The sequence below is a fragment of the Pholcus phalangioides genome, unplaced genomic scaffold (genome assembly GCF_987345545.1).
Source record: "Pholcus phalangioides strain wild (caught in Gottingen) unplaced genomic scaffold, Ppha-v1.0 ptg000011l_1, whole genome shotgun sequence".
NCBI lineage: Eukaryota > Metazoa > Arthropoda > Arachnida > Araneae > Pholcidae > Pholcus > Pholcus phalangioides.
In genome coordinates, this window is record NW_028301604.1 from 52,496,329 (window position 1) to 52,517,806 (window position 21,478).

At 34.5% G+C, this 21,478-nt stretch overlaps 1 protein-coding gene across 4 annotated transcripts in view; it reads right to left on the reverse strand.

The window, feature by feature from the left end:
- Positions 1-21,478, reverse strand: part of 5PtaseI (inositol polyphosphate-5-phosphatase A) — a 150,160-nt gene that overhangs the window by 70,294 nt on the left and 58,388 nt on the right. For all 4 annotated transcript variants that reach the window (XR_016193602.1, XR_016193603.1, XM_089239657.1 and 1 more), the window contains 4 exons: positions 20,904-21,007; positions 10,929-11,045; positions 3,027-3,082; positions 375-459 (listed from right to left, as the gene is read on the reverse strand). Coding sequence is in view for 2 of the 4 variants with exons in the window: in XM_089239657.1 (XP_089095783.1) it covers positions 375-459; positions 3,027-3,082; positions 10,929-11,045; positions 20,904-21,007 (362 nt within the window). In the remaining 2 variants the exon portion in view is untranslated. The remainder of the gene's footprint in view (positions 1-374; positions 460-3,026; positions 3,083-10,928; positions 11,046-20,903; positions 21,008-21,478) is intronic.

The window sequence follows — 21,478 nt, forward strand, 5'->3', positions numbered from 1 at the left end:
TTTTTTTTTCTCCCGGATCAAACGTAAGTTTTTAAAAAATTAAAATGTTCCAAAGGATGGTTCGTTTAACTTTTCAAGTGCAATATATTTAATGATTCAGTTCGCTATTCGCTATAATATGTTTATTTAATTAGTGGATAGTATGAATTTGGTTACTGTTAAATAATTGCCCTTGTGTCTCTAATTTCATGGTAACAAGGTTAAACTGTAATAAATTGTGTTCATGAAATTGATATATAAAGCACCCTAAAATGCATAATTAGTTAATTTATGTAATTCACACAATTAATTTCCCAAAATATTCAATAGCTACTGTGCAAATTGAATATGAATACTCAAAACAATAAAAAGAGTAAAAAATTTAATTCAGTCACCTGAACTACTTCTTTTGTATCAAGACGAAAATTAAAATCTCCAAATATAAAATATGGCACTTCAGCATAATTATCAGTTGCAAACCTTAGAGATAACAATATAAAACAAATTAATGATATATATAATTAGTAACAAAGCAGTATGTGAGGAGCTGAATTTCAAACAAATAGAAAACTATATAAAGTCGACATTTGTTATAATGACTCCTTGTGTTCCACGGAAAATGTATGTTATATGGAGTGGTCAGAAAAAAAAAATGTAACTTCTTAAGAAATCTCGACAAAAAAGTTACATTATTCATTTGTTGCAGCATTCAATTGTAAACAGTTGTTATGAAATTTTATTAGGTTAGAAAATAATAACATTTAAATACATAACACATGAACATACTTATATATTTCTTGCAACTACAATGAAAAAACATTTAAGGTCCAAAAATATTGTGTTGCACTTATTTGAGACAGCAAGGATTAATGATTGTAAACAAGACAGTTCTGATTTTCATCACCAACCCTTCAATATATTCTTCCCTTGCTTGACAAAAAGTGATTCATTATGAATGCCTATTGGATGACATGTCCTATGTTGAGGTTTAAGAATTCTATACATTTCTCTTCGGTCCAGATTCCGAGACACTCCTGACTTAGAGAAATGGATGTGAAAAGGTTACAGTCAAACTAGGATTGTTGATTTTTTTATTTAAAAAAAAATTGATTTATTTGATTTAAATCACAATTTTTTTTTTTTTAAAACAAAATATGTAAAACATATACATTACTAACACACTAGTCATTAATCTGTGCTTTCTTTAAAGAATATAAAATTAAAGAACTTTAACTTACAAAAATAATGACTATTTAAAAAAAATTTGTAAACTAAAGAATCATATACTTGTGAAATACACTCATTGCCATAAAAATTTGCGCACCCAGAAGAAGTCGTCAAAATGAAATGAAATTTTACACATGTAAGTACTACGTTGATATAAGTAAGTGATTAGAAAATCCAAGAAAAAGGATCATTTACTGCAGAAAAAAGTACACATGAACAGAAGTTTTAGTACTCTGTTGGACCCCCTCTAGCGCGAATGCACGATGCGATACGAGCGGGCATTGAGGCATACAAGTTCCGTATGATGTCCTTAGACATCTCGTTCCACAGTTGCTGTAAATGCGCCTCTGGTTCGACCAACCTCATAGGGTGTCCAACTTGCCATCCCAAATGATCCCAGATATGCTCGATTGGTGACAAATCTGGGGATAGAGCAGGCCAGGGAAGGGTGGTAATGTGGCGGAGGCAGTCTTGTGACATCCTTGCTGTGTGTGGCCTAGCATTGTATTGTTGAAAAATGGCTCCTGGGAGCCCTGCCATGAGTGGCAACACATGTGGCTGAAGGATGTTATGGACGTATATTCCATGATATTATCATGACACCAGCTGTGGGAGTGGTGTGTCGCTGTAAAGCGAAGGTAAGATTGAAGCGTTCACCACGGGGCCTCCACACACGAACACGATTGTCATCACTGCTCAAGTTGAATCTCGATTCGTCGCTGAAGACGACCTGGTTCCATTCCGTTGCAGTCCAATCCCGTCATGCTCAACACCACTCCAAACGGAGGCGTTGGCGGGTGGGCGTCATTGGCAGCACACCTAATGGGCGCCGCGATACCAGATGTCCTTCAGCCAGGCGCCCTGCGATGGTTCGGGAAGAAACAAGGGCCCGTAGTGAAGCTGCTGCCTGTGTCTGGATAGCGGCCAATGAGACAGTTGGCTCTACGCGTGCGTTTCGGATGATGTGACGGTCTTCTTGAAGACTGGTCTGTCGAGAGCGTCCTGAACCTGGTAGCCGTGTAAATGACGTCTCTTCTGTCCACTTGTCCCAACACCTCCTCACAGTAAAATCAGAACGGCCTAGTTGACGAGCTACTCGCCGAGCTGACTACCCAGCTTCCATCATCCCGATGATTCTTCCCCTATCAAACTCTGACAACTGCTCATATGGTCTTCGACGTAGGCGTAACGGCATGTCTACCTCAGCATTTCCTTTGCAAACGATTAAATACACTCCAGCAATCTCTGCTTACCTGTTTTATACTCCAAGGAGAACGAAGTTCAACGCCCTCTAATGGCATTACGCAATGCGCAATCACGCTGCATTTCTAATCATTTGCATATCTGCCCGACATGTACCTTCAGGCCAACTTTCGTTTTGATCCCACAATTATTTCTTGGTGCGCAAATTTTTATGGCAATGAGTGTATATCAGAACATTTTATTAAAAAAATGAGGAAAAATATTTTTTGAATAGATATCATACAGCAAGTATTAATCTTACCCTGTATGAATAATTGTTCATTTGTTTCATCAGAACCACTAGTTTGGATGCTTTGTTTACTCTTAATATGTTTCACTATTTGGAATGAACTACAACTTGAAAAATTCCTTTCAACACAGGCATAGATGATTTGACTGTAGTTCGTATATCGTTCTCTGTAATTATATCTTTACCCGGAACAGTATAAAAACTATTCCACCACTCAAAATCAGGCTGTGATTTAAATCAAGCTGATTTGAATTGGCATACTCTATTTGAACACACCTGATTTTATATATAAATACTCTATAATTTTAGTAAAAGTAAGCATACATACCTATGCAAAACATAAGCCAATGCATTTTGGCGATTCTTGCTATAAACTGATGGAAACTAAAATTGAAAAGAAAATCACACTTTTTAAGAATAATTTATTACTAATTATTATTAGCTATAGCTAATTTCTAAATCAACATTTTTAGAGGTATAATACCAATTAAAACTACCTACACTGAATTATCAAAACTTCACAAATAAATGAAAAATAATTTATAAAAAAAATCAAAATAGAACCACAACAAGATAGAACAAGAGCCAAAACCTAATAAGCCTAACACTATATAAAAAAACAACTTCTCCTACATTGCCCCTAAGGTGCTAAACGTATTCTACAATGAAAATCAATTTAACAATTGAAAAAAAACATAAATCATTTCGTTTTTGATTTGTCAAAAATATTGATTGCAAAACCGATTATGACAAATGCATTGTTATTAGACATAAAAAAGAACAAAAAATTGAAAAGTGTATAGTGTTTAATGAATGTATATATGTGTGAATTATGTAGGATACATATATATGTGTGTGTTTGTAAATATATGAGTAATGTTTATATTTAGGGTGGGGGGGGGGGTCCAAATATAGGTTATGTTCATAATATCACCTACCATGGTTGCTTCTTGATTAATGCTGGTAGCCATTACTGAAACTATGATCTTTCCCCTTAAGTAGTTCTTTGTGGAAGCTAGATGCACCTATGTTGATTTTTCTTTTGTATGGGAATTTCTACTGATTTTCATGCACGATGAGTTAATAAACATGTTTCATTACTTTTAGTATAATTAATGAAGTTCAAGTGATAATGTTATATCATTTGAAGCAGTGATTGTGACTGTAACAAGATATATTTTGGTGTAGTTTGTTTCTTGGTTTGTGATTTGATTCCAAGGGTGGAGGCCGCCATGTTTGAGAGTTAAGTTGTTCCCATTATTGCCCTAGGTGATATTACGCACACTTTCAAAGTAGGTTTTTTTATTTTTTCAGATGTCACATAGAAAGACGTGGAATACGATTAAAATGAAAGATATGAAATAGCAGTAAAAATAAAGAGATTTGTTTGGAAAGAAAATAAATCTTTAAAAAAATTTACGGAACTATTGAAAACATCGAAACCTTTTCAAGTACCTAGATCTACATTGAAGGACTATGTAAAAGAACCTGAAGATGAAATTCAAAAATTACTTGATGTGCCATTAGGATGGAGGCTTTTTTTATCTCCTGATGTAAAAGATAAATTTGTTGAGTATTATTTACAAATGGGTAAATTTTATTATGGACTTACGACAAAGGATATAAAAAAGATGGTATTTCAACTTGCATTAGAAATAATTTATGCTACCCATTTTCTGAAGGAAAAAAAGTTCAGGTAGAAAATGGCTCCCTCTTTTTTTTCTAACAAATACCTTGTTTTAACTTTTGAAAAGGAAAGAAAAAAAGGGGAAAATACTATCACTCGAAAGTCCATCAATTTTTGGCAAGACACTGGCAAAAAAACATCAGGAAAAGCTGTAAAGGAACCAGTTCCAAAAAAAGCAAATTGGAGAAAGCAGACGGAAATTCTTTTCTTTCGAAGATGAAGAACCTCCATGTGTCAACTGACAACAACAACAGCAGTTGTGGTGAAGAAGATAATAATGCCCAACATTGAATTTGTGGAGGACTTTACACAAACGACTGTCATGGACAAACATGGTTAAAATGTTTGATATACAACAAATGGTCAAACGAAAAATTTGATAAGAAAAGAGTAAAGAAAACAAAACGTTATGTTTGTGTAAAATGCTCTTAAGTTAGTTTTCTTTTTATGTTGTATTTAGGAACAGTGTTAAAAGGGTACGTTAATTATATTCCTAAAAGTACAAAAAAACTGTCTTGTATTATTTCCAATTCTGATGTGTCTTAATTTTCACGTTTAATGAAAAAGGTATAATCATAAAATAAATTAAACGTTATTTCAACCCAATTTAGACATAAGCGATATTAGGAACAGTTTTGTTTTTTAATAGGAAAATTCTGAGGTCGCAAAAAAAATTGTTTTGGATGCATTAAAATTATGTGTTACAGTTGTAATTCAGTTTACTTTTTTTTTTTTTTTAAATAACAGTCTAGACAATAGAATAGAACAATTTTCACACAAATTGCACATGAATTACTCCTGTAATTAAAATAATGGCTTAAGTGGGTGATATTTGGGCCCCCTACCCATTGTAGAGATCCACTTGTTAATACAAGATTCCTCGAAAAACATTAGATTTGGAGGTGATGATTTTAGGAAGAAAATTCATCTCTGCATCCATGGGGACTCGAACTCTGGTGTCTCATATTGCTGGACAAGTGCTCTCGGGCTTAACATACATGTTGCCATCTGGTGGCCTATGTCATTCATGAGCTATTAGCTGATTGCTGCTGCCATCCATGTACAGAGCCATTGAACATATATATATACACTCCAAGGAAGAAATCTAGATTAAGAGTAGACCACTCGTCCGGCAAATGAGAGAGACCAGGGATTGAGTCCTGTGGAGGCAGAGATGAATTTTCTTCCTAAAATCACAAGCTCTAAATATAACCAGTCTTTTGAGAAATCTTGTATTAATGTTTATATTGCATTGTATTGATCTCAACAATAGGTAATTTAATTATATAACCACATGATATTCACTATGAATAATTTAACTATACAGGGTGATTCAAAACTCAATGTACAAACTTTTAGGGGAGGTAGAAAAACAAAACAGAATCACACAGGAATGTATGACTGGAAATCCCAACCTGATCAGATGGAGGATAAACGAAGATGCAGAAATGACAAGCCAATAATGGGTGGAAAAACTCTTTATTGAGCGATACTTTAAATGAAGACAGTAAGTAAGTGCTCCAAGTTCTTACCATTCACAGTTATGCACGTTTCACAACAGCGATGCATTGATTGTCGAACCTTTTCAAAAATACCTGCCATTTCCCCAGCAAATAACAGTGCCCTCAAGTGCATAAATGTGGATGGTAAGAACTATGAGCACTTGTTGTGAAACTTAATGTGTGCACGTGCTGTCCTCGTATAAAGTATCACTAAATAAAGAGTTTTTCCACCCATTATTGGCTTGTCATTTCTGCACCTTCGTTTATCCTCCAGCTGATCAGGTTGGGATTTCCAGTCATACATTCCTGTGTGATTCTGTTTTGTCTTTGTGCTTTCGTCCTCCCCTAAAAGTTTGTGTATTGAGTTTCGAATCACCTTATAAAAACTATATTGAAATCGTAAATACATGAACAAATATACAATATGACATGTTTAGTCTTTATATAAGCTATTGCTTGAAACATATTCAAAATTATAATCCAGTTTAAATAAATCCAATTTAAGCCAAGGTTTTGTTGCTAGTTCTGGTGTAACTCAGGGATCTGTCCTAGTCCCGTTGTTATTTATTATTTTTATCAATGATCTATCTGCACTTTTCAAAAATTGTCTACTTTTTGCTGATGATTTGAAGATTTTTAAAAGTATTGATTGTATTGATGTATGTTATTACCTACAAAATGAGTTGTCTTTACTTCACTAATGGTGTTTACTTAATGGACTTAATCTCAATATTGATAAATGTTTTGTTCTTTCATTCACTCACAAAAAGAATCCTATCTTTTTTACGTATAGCATTAATAATAGCCAATTGCTTAGAAGAACCTCTGTGACCGATTTGGGCTTTATTTATAGTACCAATTTTAACTTTGCTGATCACATTAGAAATCTTTGTTCTGTGTCAAATAAAAAACTTGGCTCGCTAGCCATACGCGGAGCATATGGAATAAAGAATGCCGAGAGATTTCAAGGATAGTAATACTTTAATATATCCCTTTTTAATACGCTTATAAGATCTGAACTGAAATATGCTTCAATTATCTGGAACCCATTTCATGCTTGCCATATTATAAGTCTTGAAATCATTCAAAACAATTTTCTAAGCTACTCATATTTCAAAAAACACGGTCGTAATAACAATATTCTATCTGCCACTCATCTACAAAACAGTTTCAACGTTATTAGTTTCCAAAAACGCAGAAGAGTAATTGCTCGTTATTTTGTTCACTAACCAAATTGATTGCATACCCATTTTTAACGAAGTCTGTTTCAATATTAAGTGCCACAATATAAGATCTAATTGCTTATTTGCAGTCAAATCATTCAACACTAATATTGGTAATTACTGTGCTGTAAACAGATTTTCTAAATTTCATAATGAGCTTCCTCAACATCTGGATACTTTTCCCTTGTCTGTTACAGATTTTAGAAGATTTTTGCTGTGATTGCGTTGTATATATCTTTGTGTAGAATTTTTTTTTATTTTGCGTAATTTTTGTTACTTTTTATTTGTCTTTTGTGTACTTTATCATGTCGTTGTTTTTTCTATTCTGTGCTAATTTTTTTTACTGCAAGCTTTAATTGGGTTTAAACCTGTAGCTCTGTATTTTAAATAAATAAATAAATAGTAGCGATAACTATTTTAATATGACCCCTTGGAGCTTAGTCGGAATGATGTATTATCAGATAAAGAAAATGCTTAAAATTCCATATTTCATAACTTGCATAGGCGTAAAATTGTATTTGGCTCAGGGGCACAAGTACCCAATATTTGTCACTATCTCCATAATCCCCTATAGAAATATTGGGCTGAGGGCCCCTCCAACATTATTTTTGAGCCCTCCCAATATTTCCAATGACTTAATACCTACAACAACTTGGTGAGTTTTTGTCATTAAAGAATGAAAATTTTACTTGGTTTTTCTGGTTGTTATGCTGATTTGAACCTTTAGGGAAAAAAAGTCAGTTGTCTCCACTAGAAATCAAATGTGGCTGCTCTTGCACACTGGGCAAGTATGCTATCCAGAAACAGCTTTCCATTCCACATAGCACACATTACTAGCACACAAAACATCATCAATGGACTCATTGTTTCAGTCATCAATGGAGTTCTTGTTTCACGGTCAGTACATGGGGAATCATGCTCTTAAACTGATTATAACTTATAGATGACCCAGGAACCATACAAAAACTTGAATTTTTCAACTTTTTTAGAAAGTTTTTCAGACTTCTAAAATGATTACAAAGATATGAAAATGAATTCCAAGTTGATATAAGACAATATTTGTAACATTTTTTTAGGATGTATACATTTGAGACTACCAATTAGAAATGAGCTATTGAGGTTTAGCCCTGTGTAAATGTATGTTATGGCCAAAGCCCAAAATCAACGAAATGACTAGGCCAATGAAATTTCGGACATTGGCCAAAGGTGGATGGAGATCCCACGAAATTCAACATAAATCTCCCTCCTAAGATATCTATATTTCGATTCCGTTGATCATTAGGGTTGGCATAGAGAACAATAATTATAAATGGGCATAATCATTACAAAAAAAAATATGCTAACTTGGTGATGATCCTGAATCATACTTTTTCCTTGGTTAGAGATCTCCAGCCACTTTATGAACAGACTGGCCACAGCCCAAAATTCAGACACTGGCCAGGTCAACTGGCCGATTTCTGACTTTGCCCAGAACATATATACGCACACATGGCAATATATACTAAAACTGAACATTAAAAACACATACATTTTATATTTAAAAGAATGAAAAGTTGTACCTTTTTTTCTTAGTGTGGGCCTAAGATTGACTAAATAGATTATTTGACTCTAACATATCGGAAGGCCCATTCAATCATTTCTCTGTTGCACCACTGTCGTTTTAAGCACCTGCGGACTAATTAAGACTAACAACTAAAGTTTAGCATTGATTCAGAACGAATTTTTCTCTTTGTCTCTCCCCAAGAGGTTTATGCACCAACCATCTGGTGTATAGACTTCTTATGGTAGCAATGCGCTTTGATGTTATCTTACCACTATTCCTCTTCCACAAGTGAAAGTAGGACTTTTGCATCAGGATTAATTCTCAAAAGAATTCAGTGGGTTTTCAACTCATGAAATATCGGGAAATTCTTCAGTGCAGTAGGTAATAGGCAATGTCTTATCGATCTGTGTAAATACACGCCCAGCATTTCACTAGGCTTCTAAATTATGTTCATGCATAACATTCCAAATTATACAAAGGTTTTCAAAAGCTGGCTGATGCCAAGATGAATTTAGGAAAGAGAGGAAATTCAACTGCCCTCGTGGGGAATCAAACCCATGTCATCCCACTTGTCGGGTGAGTGTCCTAGACCAGTGTTTCTTAACCTTTTTCAGCTCATGGCCCCCGACAGAACACATTTTTTTCTCGTGGCCCCCCTGTCCTATCCAGGCCCCACCCCCTACCCACATCCAAGAGTGAGATACTTTCTATTTTTTTATTATGAATGAAATTTTAATAAATCAGGCCAATCTCTGGAATCCTGGCTAGGCACGGATTCAAATGATGGATTATCATCTCTCCCATCAGTCAAATTATATGGTAAAAATGAGTCTGTGTAAAATACGGGACGATCCAACAAACATGCACAATAAATAGACCCTCCCAACACATCAACCGTTGCTCTGGCGGCCCTCCATACTATGTTGGTACTAGATTTGGTACTATGATTTTCCCATGTAAGCTGTTCTTGCATATGAAAATCATATAGTACCAGATCCCATATAGTGCAGTCCCTCTCCCTCCATTATAGACATGAAGACCCTGGTCATGCCCAAATAGACCCAAGGATTAAGATACCCCTGGTTCTATGGACGGATCTGATGAATTCTGAAAGTAGTAACATTTTTCAACCATGTTTCACCTTTAAAGCTTTTCTCTTCACAGCTCTCTATGACTCCCTTCACCACCTGTCGTGGATCACCTTTCTACTGATTTTCTCCCGTGGCCCCCCCTTAGAATATCCCAGGACCGCAAGGGAGCCATATGGCCCCAGGTTGAGAACCACTGTCCTAGACCACTAGACTACAAAGGCAATAAATTTCAATCTTTCCTTAGAGCTCCTGTGCACTGAACGGGACCGTATGTGGACAGTCCTGTTCAGTACACACGAGCTCTAAGGAAAGATTGAAATTTGTTATTTTTGTAGTCTAGGGCACTCACCCCACAAGTGAGAGGAAGTGGGTTCAATTCTTTACAAGGACAGTTGAATTTGCTCTTTTTCTTAAATTCATCTTCACATCAGCCAGCTGTTGAAAACCTTCATATGGGTAGCGAAAAGTGACATCATCCTTAGATTCCAAATTATGTTTAAAAGCTTAATAATTTCTGCAAAATTTCAAAGATGGGACTTGATGATTCTTAAAAGAGAGAGTAAAAGTGAAATGATTCATATAACATAGAATGCTTTCACAAGTAACACTATACAGTGAACACCCCTCCCCCCCCATTAATGGCCACTAATTCGAGCTCGAAAATATAGCCAATATTAGGAGCTGTCATTTTCAAAATTGTTGAGAAGCTTTAAAAATTTTTTTTGATTGCATGTAAAGTTATAAAAATCCAGATAATAATTAAAACAGGCATTTTTGTAATGCACAGGACCTATGACAGTGGTTCCCAATTTTTTTAATCTGCAGTGCCCTTTTCCCTTATGAACGCTTATCCCTGGCTCCCCAAAGCAGTCTAACAAAGAATCGCTTTGAAACACCTTTGTCAGAAATGCCATTCCAGGATGCACAGTTTAAAAACCACCAGCCTATGACATTTAAATTGAGATCTGTAGTTTGTGATTGGATATTTTTTTAGTAGTTAGAAAACTAGGCAGACAGTTTTTTTATTCCAAAAACGAGCTGTTAAGTTCTTTAGTGCTAGTCTTCTGACATTTTTTTATTTTAAGCTAATTACATTGAAAAATTAATTTTCAATAAGTGGAATATCACCAAATCTAAATACTTTGAAATTCAATATAGAAATACATATGAAGAATAAAACTTACTGATTCCATAGCAATAAAATTTGATGCATCATGAAAAAGGTGAATATTTATCAAATCAAATGTAGTACCACAAAGATTCCATCTTGTTCTCATAAAACCCTTTCTAGACCATTTGCACTTAAGAAAGAAAAAATATAAAAGACCATGGTTTTAAGCTATAAAATTTAAAATTGCGGGACTTAACCAATTTCAAAACATCATAAAAAATCAAGATACTGCACCACCCGATCATCATACAATTTAGAGCATGCCAATTAAAGCAGAAATACTAACTAACATGGTATGATCTACATCAGTGAGAAATGTATTTTGTTACTTTTCTTACATAAGAGTAATTTATTTACATAAATATATACTACAGAGCAGTGTTTCCTCAACCTTTCTGAAAACCAGGACCAGTAAAATGTTTGAACCAGTTTGACGGATCATGTGAGCGCCGTATCATAGGACACTCCTGTAATTTTTGTTCCAATTTTTCTATACATTTGCTCCATTTTTACAACGATACTTTTATCTGAATTTACTTAAGTTGTGAATACACACAGCAGCATTTTCATAATATAAATTAAATTATGATAATTATGACAAGAATTATAAATATTCATTTCACATATTTGTCAGGTTTAATGTTTTGTCCTCAATTTTTTCACATTTTAATTATGATTTGTGATTGCGCCAACTTCTGACAAGGTTTTCGATGACAATTGTCCTGTATTTTGCGAATTATTTTTTCAGATCCCAGTTTACAGAATTTCATTTTGCTCAATGATATATGGCAGGGTTTTCCAACGTGAAAGAGTGCACAGAACCCTTGATGATAACGAGGCTATTCCACGGAACCCTTTGCAACAACCCACACTAATGTCACAAGAGTCACCGTGACAAATTCCCCAAGGGTTCCCCACTATTGTTACACCTTAACAAATTTTCAATATTTCTTCAATATACAGGGTGTACTAAAAGTCCACTTTCGCTCTGTGAAACAAGAATCCTCACTTGCAGTAGATAAAAGTGTCAAAATATATATATATTTGTGAGTTACACATAGTGTGACCATATGATCCATATTTTACGGGGCAGAATTATTTTTTCATAATATTATGTTATTTCGTCGTTTTAATAAAAATGTTAATTTTGTCAAGCTTGCTAAAAAAACTCACTTTGAAATTTTTAAATGGTGAATTTGTTATTTTAACATGAGCTATAGGCCCTGCATCAATGGAAATGTCCGGTATTTTTTTGTTTTTTTTTCATATGGCTATACTTGTTATACACATAGCTTCAGGATATCGAAAAACATGTGCTCATTTAATATTTTTTCCTCCACATTTATTTTTCTCATTTTTAACAAACTAATTAGACCATTACTTATACAGTTCACAGCCGATCCCAAACGGCTTTTTTTGTTTCTCACCGAGAGGTGTTTGAACGCCTAATGTTTTGTGTGCCCACTTTCTTCAATAGCTATGTGCTGTTTGATCATCATAGTGCTGTTTTCACAATAGTTCCTTGTATCAGAAAAGGCACCGTAAAGGACAAAAGAGGGTATTGAACACACGACATCTCTGAGCATCTTGTGCCACAGTTCACGAGTATCTTATCGACCTGGGCTACTATATTTCACTGCTATGTAATTAGTATTTCACAAATACCCACAGTTTTTTAATCTTGACAACTAGTACACAACATCACTGATTTCTCGTTTGAGTATTCACATTAAAATTCGCAAAATGCAAGAAACTGTAAAAAGAACAAGAAAATAGTAAAAATAATAGATGAAATCAAGGCCGGAACTGGGGAGGGGGGCAACTGCCCCGGGCACCAAACTTTACGGTACGGCCAATATCAGTGTAGAACAAAAATACCATTATAAAATCATCAGAATTTAAGTGGAGAGGGGGGCAAAATCATGTTTGCCCCTCCTCGTAAAAATCGTAGTCACTACCCTGGATGAAATTGCCATTAACAATAAATAATATTGATAACAAAATACAGAACAAGAGGAAAAAATTACTACTCACTGTACTTGGTCATGGGTTGAGTGTGAATTTTGGCATACGCCATTCTCATCCGAAATGTGGAACGAGTGGTCAAAGTAAGAGAAAGGGTGAATGTTACCCTCCCCCCCCCCCCCCCCCGGTTAAGGGTGCCAAACCAGCACCAGCTACAGTGAAAATATGAACAACAAAAACTATTTATTCTTAAGCTTCAACAGAGTAAAACAAGATGAGCTGAGGCTTCAAACTAATAAGAACACAACGAAACTACAGCCAAATCGCTGGATAACTTCCGTTGATGAAAGAGAGCACAAACTGGTATCGTGGCCTCAGAGGAGCGAAAAATTCCAACTTGAGCAAAAACACAAAAGTGAAAGGATGGTCAGTTTTTAACAATTGACCATTTTGTTTTTGGAGCATGTTAAATGTTTGCTTGTCATGGGATGTTACATGACCAACACTGATTAGACATTGAGAGCGATTATGTGTTATTACTATAAGTGGGAATATTGACATTTTCGGTGAACTCACCCACATATAATGATGGTCACTCGTGGGAAATTTCACTTACACTTTTCTTTTAAAATTAAACAAAACAATTGGAAGAAAAAAAAGCAGGTCAATATCAATGCCTTTCTAGAGACCTTCTTCCACAAATGATCATTTCTATACATTGAATTGATGTAATTATTGTGGAGATTACAAAAATTTAACACTATAATACTTTTCCATCGCATATTGTCACCTCAAAAGCCCTAAACTTTGATGATAGACTAATTGTTGACAGAAGTACGGTATCAGAGGCTGCAAATAGGTGTTTGGTCAGCTGGGGCAAGCACGCATTAAGGAGTCTCCCCCTTTTAATGTTGGGGGGAGAAGTTAGAGTGAAATTTTCGCCCCTGTGGTCTGGCGCCCTAGTCACCAGAACTCCCAAGTTCCTCTCTGGTTACAGCCTTACTCAGAATAGTTTAAAAAAACCATCCCTTTAAAGCACTGAACGGGCAATCAGCAATGTTGACAGCTTGCAGCGACGCCCTTGACAAAGGTTGGCGATGCCCCTGAGAGACTTTGAGAAACACAGATATCCAGTATTTTGGTTCTTCTCTTTTAGACAACTTTTAGAGAGTTCTACTCAATGTCCAACTATTATCTGCTTTGCTTAGATATGGAAAACAAAACAAAAAAAACACTTTTTCAAAAAGTGAAAAGTTACGGTTTTTTTTTCTCAAATCTTCAGAAGAACAATATAAGAATACTCAGGATTTAAGGGAAAGTGATGAAATGCTAATTAGTTATCTAAGTAATTTATAATATTGATTTGAAAAATTTAATATCGTGGCTAATTTTTCTCAAGAATTATTATTAAACAAAATGCAATTGAAACCATTGAATTTTTTTGATATTTTCTGTGAGGTCTATGGGATGGGGGGGAGGGGGTCATTTTCAAAGAAGTTTCAATTGTATGATTTTCACCCTTATACGACGTTTTGACATATCCTCTTGCACGTTGTGTAAACGAGGTTCCATTTGTGGTAACGAATCTGTAGCATGGGAGAATATAACCTCAGGCAAGTTAGAAACTAAAGCTTCTCCTTTTTCTCTGTCTTAGGATTGCTATTTCAGATTTGTTAGTCAGAAAAGTGATAAGAATCTGACACCATGAATTTCAATTGGTGATTCCAAGGAAGAGAGGCAGGCTGGGAGGGGGAAGCACAAGAATGCAAAGGAACAATTTAATACTTCCGAATCTTTGAAGGAAGACCCTCATAAAAATCCTCATGTAGGTCTTCAGAGTTTTGGGAATACCAATTCCCAGGAAGTCATCTTTACTGTTGTTGTTTGAAGGACTTGTGTGCGAGAATAGGAAGAAAGAAAGAAAGGAGCCAACAAGAATATTGCTTGTCTTCTACTGTGGTCGATTATCCAATATTTTCTCGGAATTATTTTAGAGTACCCATTCTCAACAGAAATAAAAATAAAAAATTGCTTCAGATGAAACAGTAACAAAAAAATTTTTCAAGCTACCAGGGTTCCGGAATTTTTGGGGTTCCATCTCTTTTGATTTTGTGGAACCCCAATAAAGCTCTCACGGAACCCTAGAGTTCTGCAGAACACCGGTTGGAAAACCCTGATATATGGTCATCAGATCATTTGAATATTTTTTCGCGAAATACATTTTTGTTTACTGCAATTTGTAGCAGCCGTTTATTTCCACACACTTCAGTAATTTTTAGCAGTAATTAGCAAATTGCATTTAAAGCAATAAATTGAAATTTTTGGCAAAATTTAGTGATATCTTGTGTTTAGGATCACAGTTTCCTGCATTCTCCTTGATGATGTAGGGTGAACCTAAATATGAAGGTATAATTTTATTTGAACCCATATGGGTATTACTAATGTCAATTACAAGTGAATAATTCTATCAAGTTTGCCTGCAGATCACTTATGCCATCGTCGGGTACCATAGGTTGCGAAATGCTGTTATAGAGCACTTGATTTTCTTTAGTTTTTTTCCTATTTGGAAAGAGACAAGCTAGGGCTGCTTTTCTGTAAGTGGATCTTATTGATAGATCCCCAGATTGATCTTTTATCACCTGTGATGCTTTCCAAGACCTGTTTCGAAACATCTGATTTTTCTATCATAAATTTTTTTCCAATCCACCCATACCTACTTTTGCTGATAAGTGAAGAAGTGATAAGTGAAGTTAACAAGTGACCTTACTTTGAAAAATATAGAAGTGTAAGACGTTTGTCACCACTGCCAATTGCAATGACTAACGTATTCTCAAAAATTTTCCACACAACTTAAAAAGGGGCATTCTTTATTTTTTTTAAATGTTATTTGGTGATCCTTTCCAGGACCATAACTAGGAGTCTGGGTTATTTTTATCAATGGGAAAACAAGTTTGCCCCCCCCCCCCACTTTCTCCACACTATAAAAGTTGATTATTTTACAGCTGTATTTTTGCTCTTCTAAAATTTTTTGTCTGGGACAACTGCCCCTCCTTAGTTTTAGAATTTTTTCACATGACTTCTGCATGAAAAATATTGTTTTTGGGAAGCAGTTTCATATCTGTGGGAAATGGTTGGCTTCATTACCTTCCAAGCTAGTTCTGCTGCAAAAAAATTCAGCAAATCATTCATAATGAAAAAGACATTTAGAAATGCAGACTGCAAACACTCAAGGCACCAAAATATTCATACACCAGATTTAAAAACTCTATGTAGGTTTTTTTTTTTTAATCTCAAAATATTTAGAGCAACCTAGGGTTTTCGAGCAAGAATTACTGCCTGCTCATTCTTGGGAATTTTTTGCAATTTTCCATTCCTGAAATCCTGAGGAAAATTCCCGGAAAATCTGGAAAATTACTGTTATGACACATTAATACTTAAAATGAAATATAAAAGGTTTTTAAAAAAAATAACTGGGAATGAAATTTACTTAATCATTTATAGCATAGCATTGTTTGGGAAAGATATAGCGATGAGGGGAGGGAGAAATAGATTGAAAAAAAAAGTGGAGGGAAGGGGCTTTCATTTTTTGTAAACTGTACTAGCAACCCTGCCTACTATGAAATGCTAATAGTGTTTTGGGAAAGTGGAAACATGAGAGATGAACAAAGGAGATAATATCTGAAAAAAAAGGGTACGGTGTTACGATTCTGGGCCTGTTGTGATTTCTAAATGGGTTACACCACGTCAATAGTGATCCCAATTATTCTATGTGTAGGGTCCACCCATTTCTGAAAAATATGGAAGCTCTCTGCCATTCTAAAGTCAAACATGCATAATACCTTATATATTTTCCTCACTCATCTGCACCCCTTACTTTATGGCTTTACTACAGGAAAATAAGAGAGCGATTGTGGGGAGCAGTTGCTTTTTTTTCTTTCAAGTGGGATGACCACTGACCATGATCGGCCTTTCAATCTGAATGCCAAAAAAAAAAGAGCAGTGATATACAAGTGGGGCAAAAATCATTTTGTACAGTTGAAGCTATATATATCTCAAACGTTTAGACACAGTTTGAAACACAGAATTCTCTAATGCTTATTCTGTGTTAGTGGGTATGAATTATTACATTTATGAATAAGTGATGTGTAAGCATGTGATCAGCATTATTGGAATGAAGCCATCTTGGTGCCGCATAGACAAGTTGTAATTCAAACTATACAAAAGGTAAGAAAGACATTCCTTTTGTCTTTTACTAACTGTGGGAAAATTAGAGAAAATAAAATTTCGCACATGCTACGTAAATTTAATTTAATCTGCAATAGGAGATATATGAAATCGTATAAGTTTTGCTGAGCCTGGCCAAACTGCAATGAAATTTAAGACCTGGTGTCAGGGGCACCACCAAGAGAGTTCAGTACACAAGCACGAATGCTAATTCACCCTTTAACAGAAAGATTTGTAAACCTTCTACATTTAACTGCATGGATCATCAATACTATAATATGAATATAACAATTATAACAATATTAATCATTTAATTATAAAATTTGAGATTTGTGTTGTGAAAACGTAGTGTAATTGAAGTTGTGTGGAGCATAAATGAAGTATTCTAACTTTAAAAAGTATAATAGAGTAATATAAGAGTAATCAAGGCTGAAAATAAAGTCGTATAAACAGCAAGAATCATGTAAACAGCGTTTAACTGGAAATAAGGGATTTCTGGAATTCCAGAGAATCCTCGGGAAATACGATTTCCTGTTCCCGCTTTCCGAAGGCTTCAAAACGTTGAGAATTTGGAATGTACAATATTTCAGTACATTCCCGGTTCAATTTTTTTTTGTTTCCCAACATTGATTCATCAAATGGATGACAACAATGAAAGACAACACTTAGACTTTCCACTTATAACATATAAAGCAAATTACAGTGTGGGATCAGCAACTCAAAAAAATTTGTATATTCTTGTGACAGACTACTTATTTGTCTTTTCACTTTCCGTGTAAGAATGCCCTAAACCACTAGACTACAGAGGCAATGAATATCTCAATCTTTCCTTAAAGCTCATGTGTACTGAACGGGACCATACATGGACGGCCAGACCTAACTCACGCCAAAGCTCACAATTACTGACAATGCCACCAGATGATGACTTATCCGAGGATGACGTAAAACTTTCCGCTATCCGAACTACTTATTTCATTGTCACTCTCGAACTATTTTTTGTGCATAACCACATGGAATAAAATAATATTGCACAACAATGACATGGAATCTGGCAACAACACAAAACCTAAACACTGGAGACCTGGCCAGGGTCTACAATATTGGCCAGGGTCTATTGCACAATGAAAATTTAATGATGTTATTGACCGTAAAAGTGGTCCATGGCCCACCCAAGGCGTGGAGGTAAACATTGCATATAATTACACTTATATTTATTTTAAATTAAACTTATATTGCACAAATATATTATCACTTCCTCCTCAACAATGACTCTCCGTGGGATTCCCACTGGCAATCCGGTGGGAATGAAATCAAATGTTATATGAGGGAAATCATTGCCACGCAATTTTCAGATTACCAAATCCATGAGAGCAAAGCTGTGGATAACAGCTAGTATTAGAATAAAATAATCTAAAAAACATTTTACTGCAGATAAATCAGCAATTTTCTATAATTTTATAACCTGACAGGGTAAGAATTAGAAATTCCCTTATAACAAGAAGTTTGTTATAATGGCAATTTTCCTCAGGATTGTGAACTGTCATAATAACAAACTTTTACTATATCTTAATGACAGTGAAAACAGGTAAATTTTCTGCTAATATATATTAATTGTGGAACCACAACAACAGCAAAGATAAACTATTTAATTCAAAAGCAAAAATAATAACTTTGAAAGCAAAAACCATGTTTCGTCAAAATGTGATCTAGAAGGTATTAATAAAATATACTTCCATCCTATTGTACCATATAACCCAATGGCTTATGACAGGGCAGAATATAGTTATTTTATGCTTTAACTTCGCTTTTAAAATCGAGAGAGAGAATATTTCTTATTTTCTGGTCCAATACTCGAAAAGTGCAATCACATAGTTGCAGGGAAATGAAATACCACACCAAGTATTATGTGACGAATGGAAGTTTTTAACCACTTATTGATCTAAAAAATTATGGTTACTCAAGGTTGATCATATTTCACTGAGACTAAATAGAGAGAAGCAGTGCAGCAATCATAGTCAATTAGAGCCCATCGAAAGGTTGGATTTACTCCCATTACCAAAACACCAATATTGAGCAAAGCACATGCAAAATGAGACTTATAACTAGCTTAGGGTAAGTGGAACCCAATATGACTTCTAAAATCCTGTTAGCTTCTGTAGAAGCTATTCCTGACAGAAACTTTTTCTCTTTTCTACTTGCTCTATTTTTTGGTAAAAAGTTGCTTGTTGTGGATATTTAATACAGAGAAATTCAGTTTGTGATAATGTTGCTACCTGTTGTGACACTAACACATAATTACTGCAGTAAATATAGGTTTATATATATAATAATACAGTTACACATACTGAAGTCTCCAAAATCAGAAGTGCAGAAAATTTTAAAATTACTTTCCCCAGACCCTTTTTTCACTTTTTTTTTTCCTTCAAAAACTTGACTCGTTTAATTTTTTCTGAGAATGCAAGTATGTACAGCAGACTCTCGATCATCTAGTCAGGCGCTAGTCTGGTCTGTCCAGTTATCTGTCATTTTTAGGCTGGTTTTCTTTGAGCATAGAAGAAAAAAAACGTGACTACATGAATGTGTGCAGAAGTTTATCATTTGAATGGGCTTTTTCAAATAACTTCCAATAATTCGGCAATTTCAGTAATTCGGCACACCTTGGTCTGATACGTGGCAGACTAGCCAGTCTGCTGTACTCTACAGTAATTTCAATTTGAAAAGACTAGGCAGCCCCAGTCTTATAATTGGTAACTACTTCAATGAAATATCCCACTTCTTTCTGTATGAGAATGGATGTCACATAATGGAACCAGTTTCACTCTCAGAGGATTGCTGAAAAGTATGTTTGACAGCTTTTTTTAAAACTCCAATATAAGGCAGCAAGCAAAAAATGGTAAAATTGTCTATATTGTTACGAAAATTATGTTTTATCATTATGTCATTGTCCACCTGTAAAAATATTGATAGTGCAATTTGTTGAGAACCCCCGAAATTTACGAACTTGGTAATGAGAAATGCAAACAGAGCGAAACATCTTGATTCTTCTGGAACATTGATTTTCTGCCCATCTGGTGACACCCACCGCGAACTTGGAAACTGTGAAATTTAGTTTTCTGGAATCTTCTTTTTCTCGAAGGTTCGACTGTACCTAGAAAAAGTGATGTGATCGCAAGAGAGTCATCAGTGTTGTTGAACTTTATCCTCAATGTGAGATTCTCATTTGTGAATAATTGTAAATAGCTGTTTTCTGTGAAAAAATCTGTGATGTCCTGAAAATTTTTTCATACTCTGATCATTTCAAGGACTTGAGAAATTATCTGGAACAATATATATAGCTTTTATAATGCACAATAATATTTAGCAATAAGTGCAGATGACATTAGACCCTTAACTTATACATATTCAATTACAATTTCAATTTACATGCTTAAGTTCAGTCTCAATCATGTTGGATAATCTAAATTTTACTGTCCTTAAAGCTTTATAGAAAAATTATGAATCACAATACAAGTGCTAAACTTTTCTCAATAATTTTTGTTTAAAGCAATGCTATAAAAATAATATTATAATTTTAGCTTATGTATATGCGAGTGTATTATATTTTATAAGCTATCTAAGTTGAGTTTAAATCTTATATGTTAGGCTAATAAAAACTGATAACTATGATTACAAAAAAAAAATTTAAGCAAAAAAAAATTATTTTTGTCATTAATTCTAATAAAACACACCTGAATTTCAACCAATATCATTAAAAAAAACCAGAACCATCATCTTGCATAAAGGGAATAGTGATATTTACCTCTGGGAAAAACTCTTGTGGAAATTTAGATTTTTCTTTGGTAGAAACTCGTTCTATGTTTCCAGAAAAAACTTCTTTGCCCTCCAATGGGAAAAATGAATGCTCTGGAAAAAAAATCTGAATATCACTAAAATTAGATCATTATGCATGGTGTCTGCACTCAGATTTGAGCAATTTTGATTTTATAAGTTTTAGGTTAATGTATATTTATGATTAAATGTATCAAAATAATTATCATGTTCAATGAATACGGCATATTTACTTACATAAATTGAAAAACAGAAGTAAAATATTTAACATTCATAAAATATTATATCATTACCTCCAACATTGATTAAGTAACCAAAGGATTCAAAAACAGACACAGTACTATACAATACTGTGCTATATATACAGTATTGTATAGTACATTGCATGTTAATTAGCCTGAGTTATACCAAATGGTATCAGTGGGCAGTAAGGAACACAATTGTAATTAGCATTTTTTAAAGAAAAACACAAGTTTCAATATGGGCTACTGTCATTTCTATAACAATCTGTAGGTTTAAGGCAAATTTGAGTCTGGCTGTGGCTGG